This window comes from Oncorhynchus mykiss, unplaced genomic scaffold (assembly GCF_013265735.2).
Source record: "Oncorhynchus mykiss isolate Arlee unplaced genomic scaffold, USDA_OmykA_1.1 un_scaffold_213, whole genome shotgun sequence".
Lineage (NCBI taxonomy): Eukaryota > Metazoa > Chordata > Actinopteri > Salmoniformes > Salmonidae > Oncorhynchus > Oncorhynchus mykiss.
The window spans coordinates 604,143-616,706 of record NW_023493684.1 but is presented as its reverse complement, the minus strand read 5'-3'; the positions used below and the strand labels follow the sequence as shown (position 1 = coordinate 616,706).

Sequence of the window (12,564 nt, the reverse complement as noted above, 5' to 3'; positions counted from 1 at the left end):
GTTCTCCTATGGGGAAAATCGAAGAATCCTTTATGGTTCCAGGTTGTACATTATTTTCTAAGACCAGCCAGACCAGAGTGCTGCATCTTCTGCTCCTGTTCTGGACTCAGCAGGAGAACAGAGGAAAGTTAGAGTTAGGTTCAACTTCCTTTGGAGAAGACTTGGACTCCTGACTGCTGGAACCCTGGTGGCTTTGATGTCATCATGGAACCCTGGTGTCTGTCATGTCATCATGGAACCTTGGTGTCTGTCATGTCATCATGGAACCCTGGTGTCTGTCATGTCATCATGGAACCCTGATGGAACCCTGGTCACTACTGATCATCCTATGAGGAGTTGGACTGTTTGGGAATTCGTTGTTTTCTAGTTGTTTTTAATGTTCACTTATTTTCCAGCGTTAAAGTTAAGCATGAAAGGGATTTTTTTGTGTTTTATGTTTTAATGTGGAAAGGAAATGCCTTGTTTCACAGTGACCGATGCCAACATTATCACCCTTCTATAAGGAAGCCATCAGGACCTGAGGAGTTGTAGGGTTATGTTGAAGGGAATGATTTTCTGAAACAAACCCAATGGGTGTGCTACTACTGGAAGCATGGGGAAACATGTTACAACATGCTACCGGATAAAAAGAGGAAGACAGGGTTAGACAGGAGGTTAGGGTTAGACAGGAGGTTAGGGTTAGACAGGAGGTTAGGGTTAGACAGGGGGCTGGGGTTAGACAGGAGGTTGGGGTTAGACAGGAGGTTGGGGTTAGACAGGAGGTTGGGGTTAGACAGGAGGTTGGGGTTAGACAGGAGGTTGGGGTTAGACAGGAGGTTGGGGTTAGACAGGAGGTTGGGGTTAGACAGGAGGTTGGGGTTAGACAGGAGGTTGGGGTTAGACGGGGTTAGGGTTAGACGGGGTTAGGGTTAGACGGGGTTAGGGTTAGACAGGAGGTTAGGGTTAGACAGGAGGTTAAGGTTAGATAGGGGGCAGGGTTAAACAGGAGGTTAGGGTTAGAGTTAGACTGGGTTAGAGGGTTCGAGTTAGACAGGGCGTTAGAGGGTTAGAGTTAGACAGAGAGTTAGACGGGGTTAGAGGGTTAGGGCCTTTGGTTGGAATGAAAATAAAAAGTTTACACAGCAAAGTATTTTTGTAAATAATAATTTTTTTAAACTCATTTTTTAAATATACAGAACATCTGTATATTTGAGGTCTTAAAGGGATGACCTATCTATCGGGCTTAAAGGGATGGTGTCAGTGTTTTATGTACCTTGCTGATGCTATGTAATAGGGTTGTATAGGGGTGTGCACAATGATAGTCTGTGTTTACTGTGAACTGTTGTCTGTTATTTCATGATAATGATCTGTGCCACAAACCTCGTCATTCACAGAGTAGAATCTACATGTTGGGTTAGAGTGTTTCCATCTGACAGTACATCAACAGGATTGTTCTAGAATCCCTTAGAGCAGAATAATCATGTTGTTCTAGAATCCCTCAGAGCAGAATCATCATGTTGTTCTAGAATCCCTCAGAGCAAAATCATCATGTTGTTCTAGAACCCCTCAGAGCAGAATCAGCATGTTGTTCTAGAATCCCTCAGAGCAGAATCTTCTCTTCTATACAGAATGACTAACATTATTCTGATGTGGGTCTATGTCTTGATTTCAGTATTCTAGTTTTATTGGATTTCAGAATGATGTATATTTCATCAGAAATATAAACTAAGGCATGAACCAAGTCTGCTGCTGTGTTATCACCCTGACCCCTAACCCTGACTTGTTAAGGCCAGTTGCCACATATGGATCCTTTGGTGTTAGACTGGTGATGATTGGGTCCATCCCTTAATCCAACACACACAAACATACACACACTTTTACCCTCATCATATGCTGCTGTTACTCTGTTCTTATTTATTATTATTTTTAAATTAACTTTATATATAGATTTTCAGATATAACAACAAAAACAGTACAACACCAGCCACTCATTCTCCCATCCATCCCCTCTCTCCAACCCTCCACTCCCTCCCTCCAAACCATCCACCCACCAAGGCATCTATAAAAGTTAGATCAAATCAAATTTTATTTGTCACATACACATTAACCATGTGCCTACCACTGTTGTGTCGTCCGCAAACTTGATGATTGAGTTGGAGGCGTGCGTGGCCACGCAATCGTGGGTGAACAGGGAGTACAGGAGAGGGCTCAGAACGCACCCTTGTGGGGCCCAGATGTTAATGCGAGTGTAGCGAAATGCTTGTGCTTCTAGTTCCGACAATGCAGTAATAACCAACGGGTACTCTAGCTAACAATTCCAAAACTACTACCTTATACACACAAGTGTAAAGGGATAAAGAATATGTACATAAAGATATATGAATGAGTGATGGTACAGAGCGGCATAGGCAAGATGCAGTAGATGGTATCGAGTACAGTATATACATATGAGATGAGTATGTAAACAAAGTGGCATAGTTTAATGTGGCTAGTGATACATGTATTACCTAAAGATGCAGTAGATGATAGAGTACAGTATATACATATGAGATGAGTAATGTAGGGGTGTAAACATTATATTAAGTAGCATTGTTTAAAGTGGCTAGTGATATATTTTCCATCAATTCCCATTATTAAAGTGGCTGGAGTTGAGTCAGTGTGTTGGCAGCAGCCACTCAATGTTAGTGGTGGCTGTTTAACAGTCTGATGGCCTTGAGATAGAAGCTGTTTTTCAGTCTCTCGGTCCCAGCTTTGATGCACCTGTACTGACCTCGCCTTCTGGATGATAGCGGGGTGAACAGGCAGTGGCTCGGGTGGTTGTTGTCCTTGATGATCTTTATGGCCTTCCTGTGACATCGGATGGTGTAGGTGTCCTGGAGGGCAGGTAGTTTTCCCCCGGTGATGCGTTGTGCAGACCTCACTACCCTCTGGAGAGCCTTACGGTTGTGGGCGGAGCAGTTGCCGTACCAGGCGGTGATACAGCCCGACAGGATTCTCTTGATTGTGGATCTGTAGAAGTTTGTGAGTGTTTTTGGTGACAAGCCGAATTTCTTCAGCCTCCTGAGGTTGAAGAGGCGCTGCTGCGCCTTCTTCACGATGCTGTCTGTGTGGGTGGACCAATTCAGTTTGTCTGTGATGTGTACACCGAGGAACTTAAAACTTACTACCCTCTCCACTACTGTTCCATCGATGTGGATAGGGGGGTGTTCCCTCTGCTGTTTCCTGAAGTCCACAATCATCTCCTTAGTTTTGTTGACGTTGAGTGTGAGGTTATTTTCCTGACACCACAGTCCGAGGGCCATCACCTCCTACCTGTAGGCCGTCTCGTCGTTGTTGGTAATCAAGCCTACCACTGTTGTGTCGTCCGCAAACTTGATGATTGAGTTGGAGGCGTGCGTGGCCACGCAATCGTGGGTGAACAGGGAGTACAGGCGAGGGCTCAGAACGCACCCTTGTGGGGCCCCAGTGTTGAGGATCAGCGGTCGTGGAGATGTTGTTACCTACCCTCACCACCTGGGGGCGGCCCGTCAGGAAGTCCAGTACCCAGTTGCACAGGGCGGGGTCGAGACCCAGGGTCGCGAGCTTGATGACGAGTTTGGAGGGTACTATGGTGTTAAATGCTGAGCTGTAGTCGATGAACAGCATTCTCACATAGGTATTCCTCTTGTCTAGATGGGTTAGGGCAGTGTGGTTGAGATTGCATCGTCTGTGGACCTATTTGGGCGGTAAGCAAATTGGAGTGGGTCTAGGGTGTCAGGTAGGGTGGAGGTGATATGGTCCTTGACTAGTCCCTCAAAGCACTTCATGATGACGGAAGTGAGTGCTACAGGGCGGTAGTTGTTTAGCTCAGTTACCTTAGCTTTCTTGGGAACAGGAACAATGGTGGCCCTCTTGAAGCATGTGGGAACAGCAGACTGGGATAGGGATTGATTGAATATGTCCGTAAACACACCAGCCAGCTGTTCTGCGCATGCTCTGAGGACGCGGCTAGGGATGCCATCTGGGCCGGCAGCCTTGCAAGGGTTAACACGTTTAAATGTTTTACTCACGTTGGCTGGTTTTGGTAGCGGGCCATGTCAGTGGCAATGTATTGTCCTCAAAGCGAGCAAAGAAGTTGTTTAGTTGGTCTGGGAGCAAGAAATCGGTGTCCGCGACGGGGCTGGTTTTCTTTTTGTAGACCCTGCCACATACGTCTCGTGTCTGAGCCGTTGAATTGCGACTCTACTTTGTCTCTATACTGAAGCTTAGCTTGTTTAAATGCCTTAGAGGGAATAGCTACACTGTTTGTATTCGGTCATGTTTCCGGTCGCCTTGCCATGATTAAAAGCAGGTGTTCGCATGCTTTCAGTTTTGCTCAAATGCTGCCATCAATCCAGTTTCTGGTTGGGGAAGGTTTTAATATTCACCGTGGGTACCACATCACCGATGCACTTGCTAATAAACTCGCTCACCGAGTCAGCGTATACATCAATGTTATTATCTGAGGCTAGCCGGAACATATCCCAGTCCACGTGATCGAAGCGATCTTGAAGCGTGGAATCAGATTGGTCGGACCAGCGTTGAACAGACCTGAGCGCTGACCACAGGTTCACCCAATGTGACATAATAATGAAATGCTGACTACAGGTAAAACCTCTCAACAATTTTGTATTTTATTTAACCTTTACTTAATTAGGCAAGACAGTTAAGAACAAATTGCTATTTACAATGACGGCGTACCCCAGCCAAACCAAGACCAATTGTGTGCAGCCCCTACTGGGGACTCCCAACTATTTTGTGGCATCTAACCCAGCGTCGCCATCTTGCGCACCTTGTGTGTGAGGTGTGTGCATGCATTAATCTGTGTGTGTTACAGCAGGTCTTGCTCCACCCAGACAGTCTTCCTCTGTTCCTCCTGGATTCTGTCTTTCACCACTCTGATGAGGTCATCAGGCCCAGCCCATTCCTCAGGCTCCAGACACGCATAGAGACACGGAACACTCTCCAGCTCTCTCTCTCTGCTCCGACACACTCTGACAAACTCCTCCTCACTGTCCACACGAAGGGGCAGCTTCCTGTAGGAGACAGATGCAAGGGGTTAGGAATACTCTCCAGCTCTCTCTCTCTGCTCCGACACTCTGACAAACTCTTCCTCACTGTCCACACGCAGGGACAGCTTCCTGTAGGAGACAGATGCAAGGGGTTAGAGGTCAGAGTACCTTAGCTTCCTGATGTTCTTGTCACAGATCTTGATGTGGATGATGATTGGGTAGATCTCTCTCCTCAAAAGGTCTTTAACACAGCTCACGTCAGCCTCCATCAAACAGTGTTTACCCTGCACACAACAGACCTGGGTTCAAATACTATTTCAAATATCTCAATTCCTTTCATATACATTTCCAAATGAACAAATTGAACAAGTAGTTGAATATTGGAATGTACTTGGAAATACACTTGGAAAGTACTGGCATGTATTTGAAAATACTAAAATACACTGATTTAAATCCAATCATGTTTCTGGAAGGCTGCCCATGTGCTCCCTCTCTACCAAGGTGGTGACCCCTGAGTAATGATCTCCTGATCTCTAAACTGTCTAGCGAACATTTTAGAATCTTCAATCAACACTCAGCTTAGATCTTTTCTAGCTTCAAAATGTACTTCAATAGTGGCTGATCAAGGACATGGTAAATATAAATATAGCAGATTTTTCTGTACATTGGCTGGTAGTCTACACTTCTTGTATTCGGTACATGTGACAAATTAAATTAGATGTGACTTGATTCAATTTTTTTGTTTAGAAAGCCCTCGTGAAAACTTCCTCCATACCTTACTTCATTGTTAAATGAGTGACATACGAGTCACCAGACCTGGTCACAGGGATGGTTAACTACAGAATTCGGGGAATCTGCTTTGTTGTTTTGCACCCGTGTATAAAATTATCAAATTAAACATGTTGGTCGCATACACATGTTTAGCAGATGTAATACAGAGCTCTCTGCACCTTGATGCTCCGGGGCCTCCAGGGCAGTTCAAGTTGTTAATGGAGGACCCAATGGAATGATCTACAGAGCACTCTGCACCTTGATGCTCCTGGACCTCCAGGGCAGTTCAAGTTGTTAATGGAGGACCCAATGGAATGATCTACAGAGCACTCTGCACCTTGATGCTCCTGGACCTCCAGGGCAGTTCAAGTTGTTAATGGAGGACCCAATGGAATGATCTACAGAGCACTCTGCACCTTGATGCTCCTGGACCTCCAGGGCAGTTCAAGTTGTTAATGGAGGACCCAATGGAATGATCTACAGAGCACTCTGCACCTTGATGCTCCTGGACCTCCAGGGCAGTTCAAGTTGTTAATGGAGGACCCAATGGAATGATCTACAGAGCACTCTGCACCTTGATGCTCCTGGACCTCCAGGGCAGTTCAAGTTGTTAATGGAGGACCCAATGGAATGATCTACAGAGCACTCTGCACCTTGATGCTCCTGGACCTCCAGGGCAGTTCAAGTTGTTAATGGAGGACCCAATGGAATGATCTACAGAGCACTCTGCACCTTGATGCTCCTGGACCTCCAGGGCAGTTCAAGTTGTTAATGGAGGACCCAATGGAATGATCTACAGAGCACTCTGCACCTTGATGCTCCTGGACCTCCAGGGCAGTTCAAGTTGTTAATGGAGGACCCAATGGAATGATCTACAGAGCACTCTGCACCTTGATGCTCCTGGACCTCCAGGGCAGTTCAAGTTGTTAAACTACTGAACAACCGATTGGCACGTGTGTTTTTCTGTTGTTCATTAGAAAATAGTCTTCCTGACTAATTCTGCGTTTGGTTAATGATGTTTGTCCCCCTTGAGCCACTGTAGATGCAGAAGCCTATTTCACTCAAAACCCCCCAGAATGAATCTAAGACCATTTAAGAAATCTGTTTTTGCCAAGGATGTTTTAGTTGCTAATGTTTACATCTAACTAAGGTGTTTGGTGCAGTATTTCTCAAGTAAGGAAATGGGCGTTGTGTCGTCTTATGTAACCAAGTTGGAGCTGCTGGGCAGGTCTGTCTCACTGTCTATGCTATTAGATAGAAACCCAACATTCATTTACCTGTTGTGACACACGGATGTTCCAAACTCCGTTTTAGACTTTATGACCAAAAGGATCCTATTTACACTTCCGGGATAAATGCAGTCGCTCTTTAAAATGAAGGACCTCATTGTTGAGGAATGTGTTTTCTTTTTAAATTGCTTGTAATATTGTGTGGTTTTATTACGTGGTATTGGAAAAGAGGCCTTGGTCTCAATGGGACTCCCTGCTAAAATAAAGGTTCTATAAAATAAATCAGTCAAGATGTAAAATAGTATGTACCTTTGCAGCAACAGCCTCTATGTTCTCAGGAGAGACAACCTCGTAGGTGTTGGTGTTCTTCTCTCTGGAGGAGATGATGGGTTCAATCCTCTGTCTCATTAAGAACTCTTCTTTAGTTAGGACATCTGGAATACATGACCTTTTATTAATATGATATAACTAAATAATATTAAACACACACACACACACACACACACACACAACCCGACCTGGTTTGCAGATGTTGAAGTCCATGGCTCCACCCATGTTGAGTATCTTCTGAATAATGGTCCGGGCCAGACTGTTTGGACTGATCAGAACCGGCCTCTTCCTCTGGACCCGCTGAGGGGAGACCAGGCTGTACGGAACCAGGTTCACACTCCTACTCACATCACTGTATGGGTCTGCACAGTCTTCACACACACACACACACATTGTAAAGGGTACAGGTTGTAGAGTGTATAATAATATACAGCATAAATATATACAATGCTAATATACACTGCTCAAAAAAATAAAGGGAACACTTAAACAACACAATGTAACTCCAAGTCAATCACACTTCTGTGAAATCAAACTGTCCACTTAGGAAGCAACACTGATTGACAATACATTTCACATGCTGTTGTGCAGATGGAATAGACAACAGGTGGAAATCATAGGTTCTGCAGGTGGGGACCAGACCACTTCTCAGTTCCTCTGCTTCCTGGCTGATGTTTGTCACTTTGGAATGCTGGCGGTGCTTTCACTCTAGTGGTAGCATGAGACAGAGTCTACAACCCACACAAGTGGCTCAGGTAGTGCAGCTCATCCAGGATGGCACATCAATGTGAGCTGTGGCAAGAAGGTTTGCTGTGTCTGTCAGCGTAGTGTCCAGAGCATGGAGGCGCTACCAGGAGACAGGCCAGTACATCAGGAGACGTGGAGGAGGCCGTAGGAGGGCCCACAACCCAGCAGCAGGACCGCTACCTCCGCCTTTGTGCAAGGAAGAGCAGGAGGAGCACTGCCAGAGCCCTGCAAAATGACCTCCAGCAGGCCACAAATGTGCATGTGTCTGCTCAAACGGTCAGAAACAGACTCCATGAGGGTGGTATGAGGGCCCGACGTCCACAGGTGGGGGTTGTGCTTACAGCCCAACACCGTGCAGGACGTTTTTCATTTGCCAGAGAACACCAAGATTGTCAAATTCGCCACTGGCGCCCTGTGCTCTTCACAGATGAAAGCAGGTTCACACTGAGCACATGTGACAGTCTGGAGACACCGTGGAGAACGTTCTGCTGCCTGCAATATCCTCCAGCATGACCGGTTTGGCGGTGGGTCAGTCATGGTGTGGGGTGGCATTTCTTTGGGGGGGCCGCACAGCCCTCCATGTGCTCGCCAGAGGTAGCCCGACTGCCATTAGGTACCGAGATGAGATCCTCAGACCCCTTGTGAGACCATATGCTGGTGCGGTTGGCCCTGGGTTCCTCCTAATGCAAGACAATGCTAGACCTCATGTGGCTGGAGTGTGTCAGCAGTTCTTGCAAGAGGAAGGCATTGATGCTATGGACTGGCCCGCCCGTTCCCCAGACCTGAATCCAATTGAGCACATCTGGGACATCATGTCTCGCTCCATCCACCAACACCACGTTGCACCACAGACTGTCCAGGAGTTGGCGGATGCTTTAGTCCATGTCTGGGAGGAGATCCTTCAGGAGACCATCCGCCACCTCATCAGGAGCATGCCCAGGCGTTGTAGGGAGGTCATACAGGCACGTGGAGGCCACACACACTACTGAGCCTCATTTTGACTTGTTTTAAGGACATTACATCAAAGTTGGATCAGCCTGTAGTGTGGTTTTCCACTTTAATCCAGACCTCCATGGGTTGATATATTTGATTTCCATTGATAATTTGTGTGATTTTGATGTCAGCACATTCAACTATGTAAAGAAAAAAGTATTTAATAAGAATTTCATTCATTCAGATCTAGGATGTGTTATTTTAGTGTGTTACTAATGGTTTTCTTTGAGACTGTGGTCCCAGCTCTCTTCAGGTCATTGACCAGGTCCTGCCGTGTAGTTCTAGGCTGATCCTTCACCTTCTTCATGATCATTGATGCCCCACGAGGTGAGATCTTGCATGGAGCCCCAGACCGAGGGTGATTGACCGTCATCTTGAACTTCTTCCATTTTCTAATAATTGCGCCAACAGTTGTTGCCTTCTCACCAAGCTGCGTGCCTATTGTCCTGTAGCCCATCACAGCCTTGTGCAGGTCTCCAATTTTATCCCTGATGTCCTTCCACAGCTCTCTGGTCTTGTCCATTGTGGAGAGGTTGGAGTCTGTTTGAGTGTGTGGACAGGTGTCTTTTATACAGGTAACGAGTTCAAACAGGTGCAGTTAATACAGGTAATGAGTGGAGAACAAGGAGGGCTTCTTAAAGAAAAACTAACAGGTCTGTGAGAGCCGGAATTCTTACTGGTTGGTAGGTGATCAAATACTTGTGTCATGCAATAAAATGCAAATTAATTACTTAAAAATCATAGTGATTTTCCGGATTTTTGTTTTAGATACCGTCTCTCACAGTTGAAGTGTACCTATGTTAAAAATGACCTCTACATGCTTTGTAAGTAGGAAAAACTGCAAAATTGGCAGTGTATCAAATACTTGTTCTCTCCACTGGTGGTGTGTGTGTATAGAGAGAGAGAGAAACAGGGTGTAGGGTGTATAATAATATACAGCATATATATATATGAGAGAGAAACAGGGTGTAGGGTGTATAATAATATACAGCATATATATATATGAGAGAGAAACAGGGTGTATAATAATATACAGCATATATATATATATATATATGAGAGAGAAACAGGGTGTAGGGTGTATAATAATATACAGCATATATATATATATGAGAGAGAAACAGGGTGTAGGGTGTATAATAATATACAGCATATATATATATATATATATATATGAGAGAGAAACAGGGTGTAGGGTGTATAATAATATACAGCATATATATATATATATGAGAGAGAAACGGTGTAGGGTGTATAATAATATACAGCATATATATATATGAGAGAGAAACAGGGTGTAGGGTGTATAATAATATACAGCATATATATATATATATGAGAGAGAGAAACAGGGTGTAGGGTGTATAATAATATACAGCATAAATATATATATATATATGAGAGAGAAACAGGGTGTAGGGTGTATAATAATATACAGCATATATATATATATATATGAGAGAGAGAAACAGGGTGTAGGGTGTATAATAATATACAGCATATATATATATATATATAAGAGAGAGAAACAGGGTGTAGGGTGTATAATAATATACAGCATATATATATATATATGAGAGAGAGAAACAGGGTGTAGGGTGTATAATAATATACAGCATATATATATATATATGAGAGAGAGAAACAGGGTGTAGGGTGTATAATAATATACAGCATATATATATATATGAGAGAGAGAAACAGGGTGTAGGGTGTATAATAATATACAGCATATATATATATATATGAGAGAGAGAAACAGGGTGTAGGGTGTATAATAATATACAGCATATATATATATATGAGAGAGAGAAACAGGGTGTAGGGTGTATAATAATATACAGCATATATATATATATGAGAGAGAGAAACAGGGTGTAGGGTGTATAATAATATACAGCATATATATATATATGAGAGAGAGAAACAGGGTGTAGGGTGTATAATAATATACAGCATATATATATATGAGAGAGAAACAGGGTGTAGGGTGTATAATAATATACAGCATATATATATATATATATATATATATATATATGAGAGAGAAACAGGGTGTATAATAATATACAGCATATAGATATATATATGAGAGAGAGAAACAGGGTGTAGGGTGTATAATAATATACAGCATATATATATATATATATATGAGAGAGAAACAGGGTGTAGGGTGTATAATAATATACAGCATATATATATATATGAGAGAGAGAAACAGGGTGTAGGGTGTATAATAATATACAGCATATAGATATATATATGAGAGAGAGAAACAGGGTGTAGGGTGTATAATAATATACAGCATATATATATATATATATATATAAGAGAGAGAAACAGGGTGTATAATAATATACAGCATATATATATATATGAGAGAGAGAAACAGGGTGTAGGGTGTATAATAATATACAGCATATATATATATATATATGAGAGAGAAACAGGGTGTAGGGTGTATAATAATATACAGCATATATATATATATATATGAGAGAGAAACAGGGTGTAGGGTGTATAATAATATACAGCATATATATATATATATAAGAGAGAGAAACAGGGTGTAGGGTGTATAATAATATACAGCATATATATATATATATGAGAGAGAGAAACAGGGTGTAGGGTGTATAATAATATACAGCATATATATATATATATATGAGAGAGAAACAGGGTGTATAATAATATACAGCATATAGATATATATATGAGAGAGAAACAGGGTGTAGGGTGTATAATAATATACAGCATATATATATATATATATGAGAGAGAAACGGGGTGTATAATAATATACAGCATATATATATATATATATGAGAGAGAAACAGGGTGTATAATAATATACAGCATATATATATATATATATGAGAGAGAAACAAGGTGTAGGGTGTATAATAATATACAGCATATATATATATATATATATGAGAGAGAAACAGGGTGTAGGGTGTATAATAATATACAGCATATATATATATATATATATGAGAGAGAAACAGGGTGTAGGGTGTATAATAATATACAGCATATAGATATATATATGAGAGAGAGAAACAGGGTGTAGGGTGTATAATAATATACAGCATATATATATATATATATATGAGAGAGAAACAGGGTGTAGGGTGTATAATAATATACAGCATATATATATATATATATAAGAGAGAGAAACAGGGTGTATAATAATATACAGCATATATATATATATATATGAGAGAGAAACAGGGTGTATAATAATATACAGCATATATATATATATATGAGAGAGAAACAGGTGTAGGGTGTATAATAATATACAGCATATATATATATATATGAGAGAGAAACAGGGTGTAGGGTGTATAATAATATACAGCATATATATATATATATATAAGAGAGAGAAACAGGGTGTAGGGTGTATAATAATATACAGCATATATATATATATATATGAGAGAGAAACAGGTGTAGGGTGTATAATAATATAC

General features: G+C 42.1%; 1 protein-coding gene across 1 annotated transcript in view; it reads right to left on the bottom strand.

Moving 5' to 3' along the window:
* Window positions 1-4,606: 4,606 nt before the first annotated feature.
* The window catches only part of LOC118936635 (caspase recruitment domain-containing protein 11-like), a 112,654-nt gene continuing 104,696 nt past the window's right edge, over window positions 4,607-12,564 (bottom strand). The window contains 4 exon segments of the mRNA XM_036972941.1: window positions 4,607-5,033; window positions 5,178-5,293; window positions 7,319-7,443; window positions 7,528-7,710. Of these exon segments, the coding sequence (XP_036828836.1) occupies window positions 4,829-5,033; window positions 5,178-5,293; window positions 7,319-7,443; window positions 7,528-7,710 (629 nt within the window). The 3' untranslated portion in view covers window positions 4,607-4,828.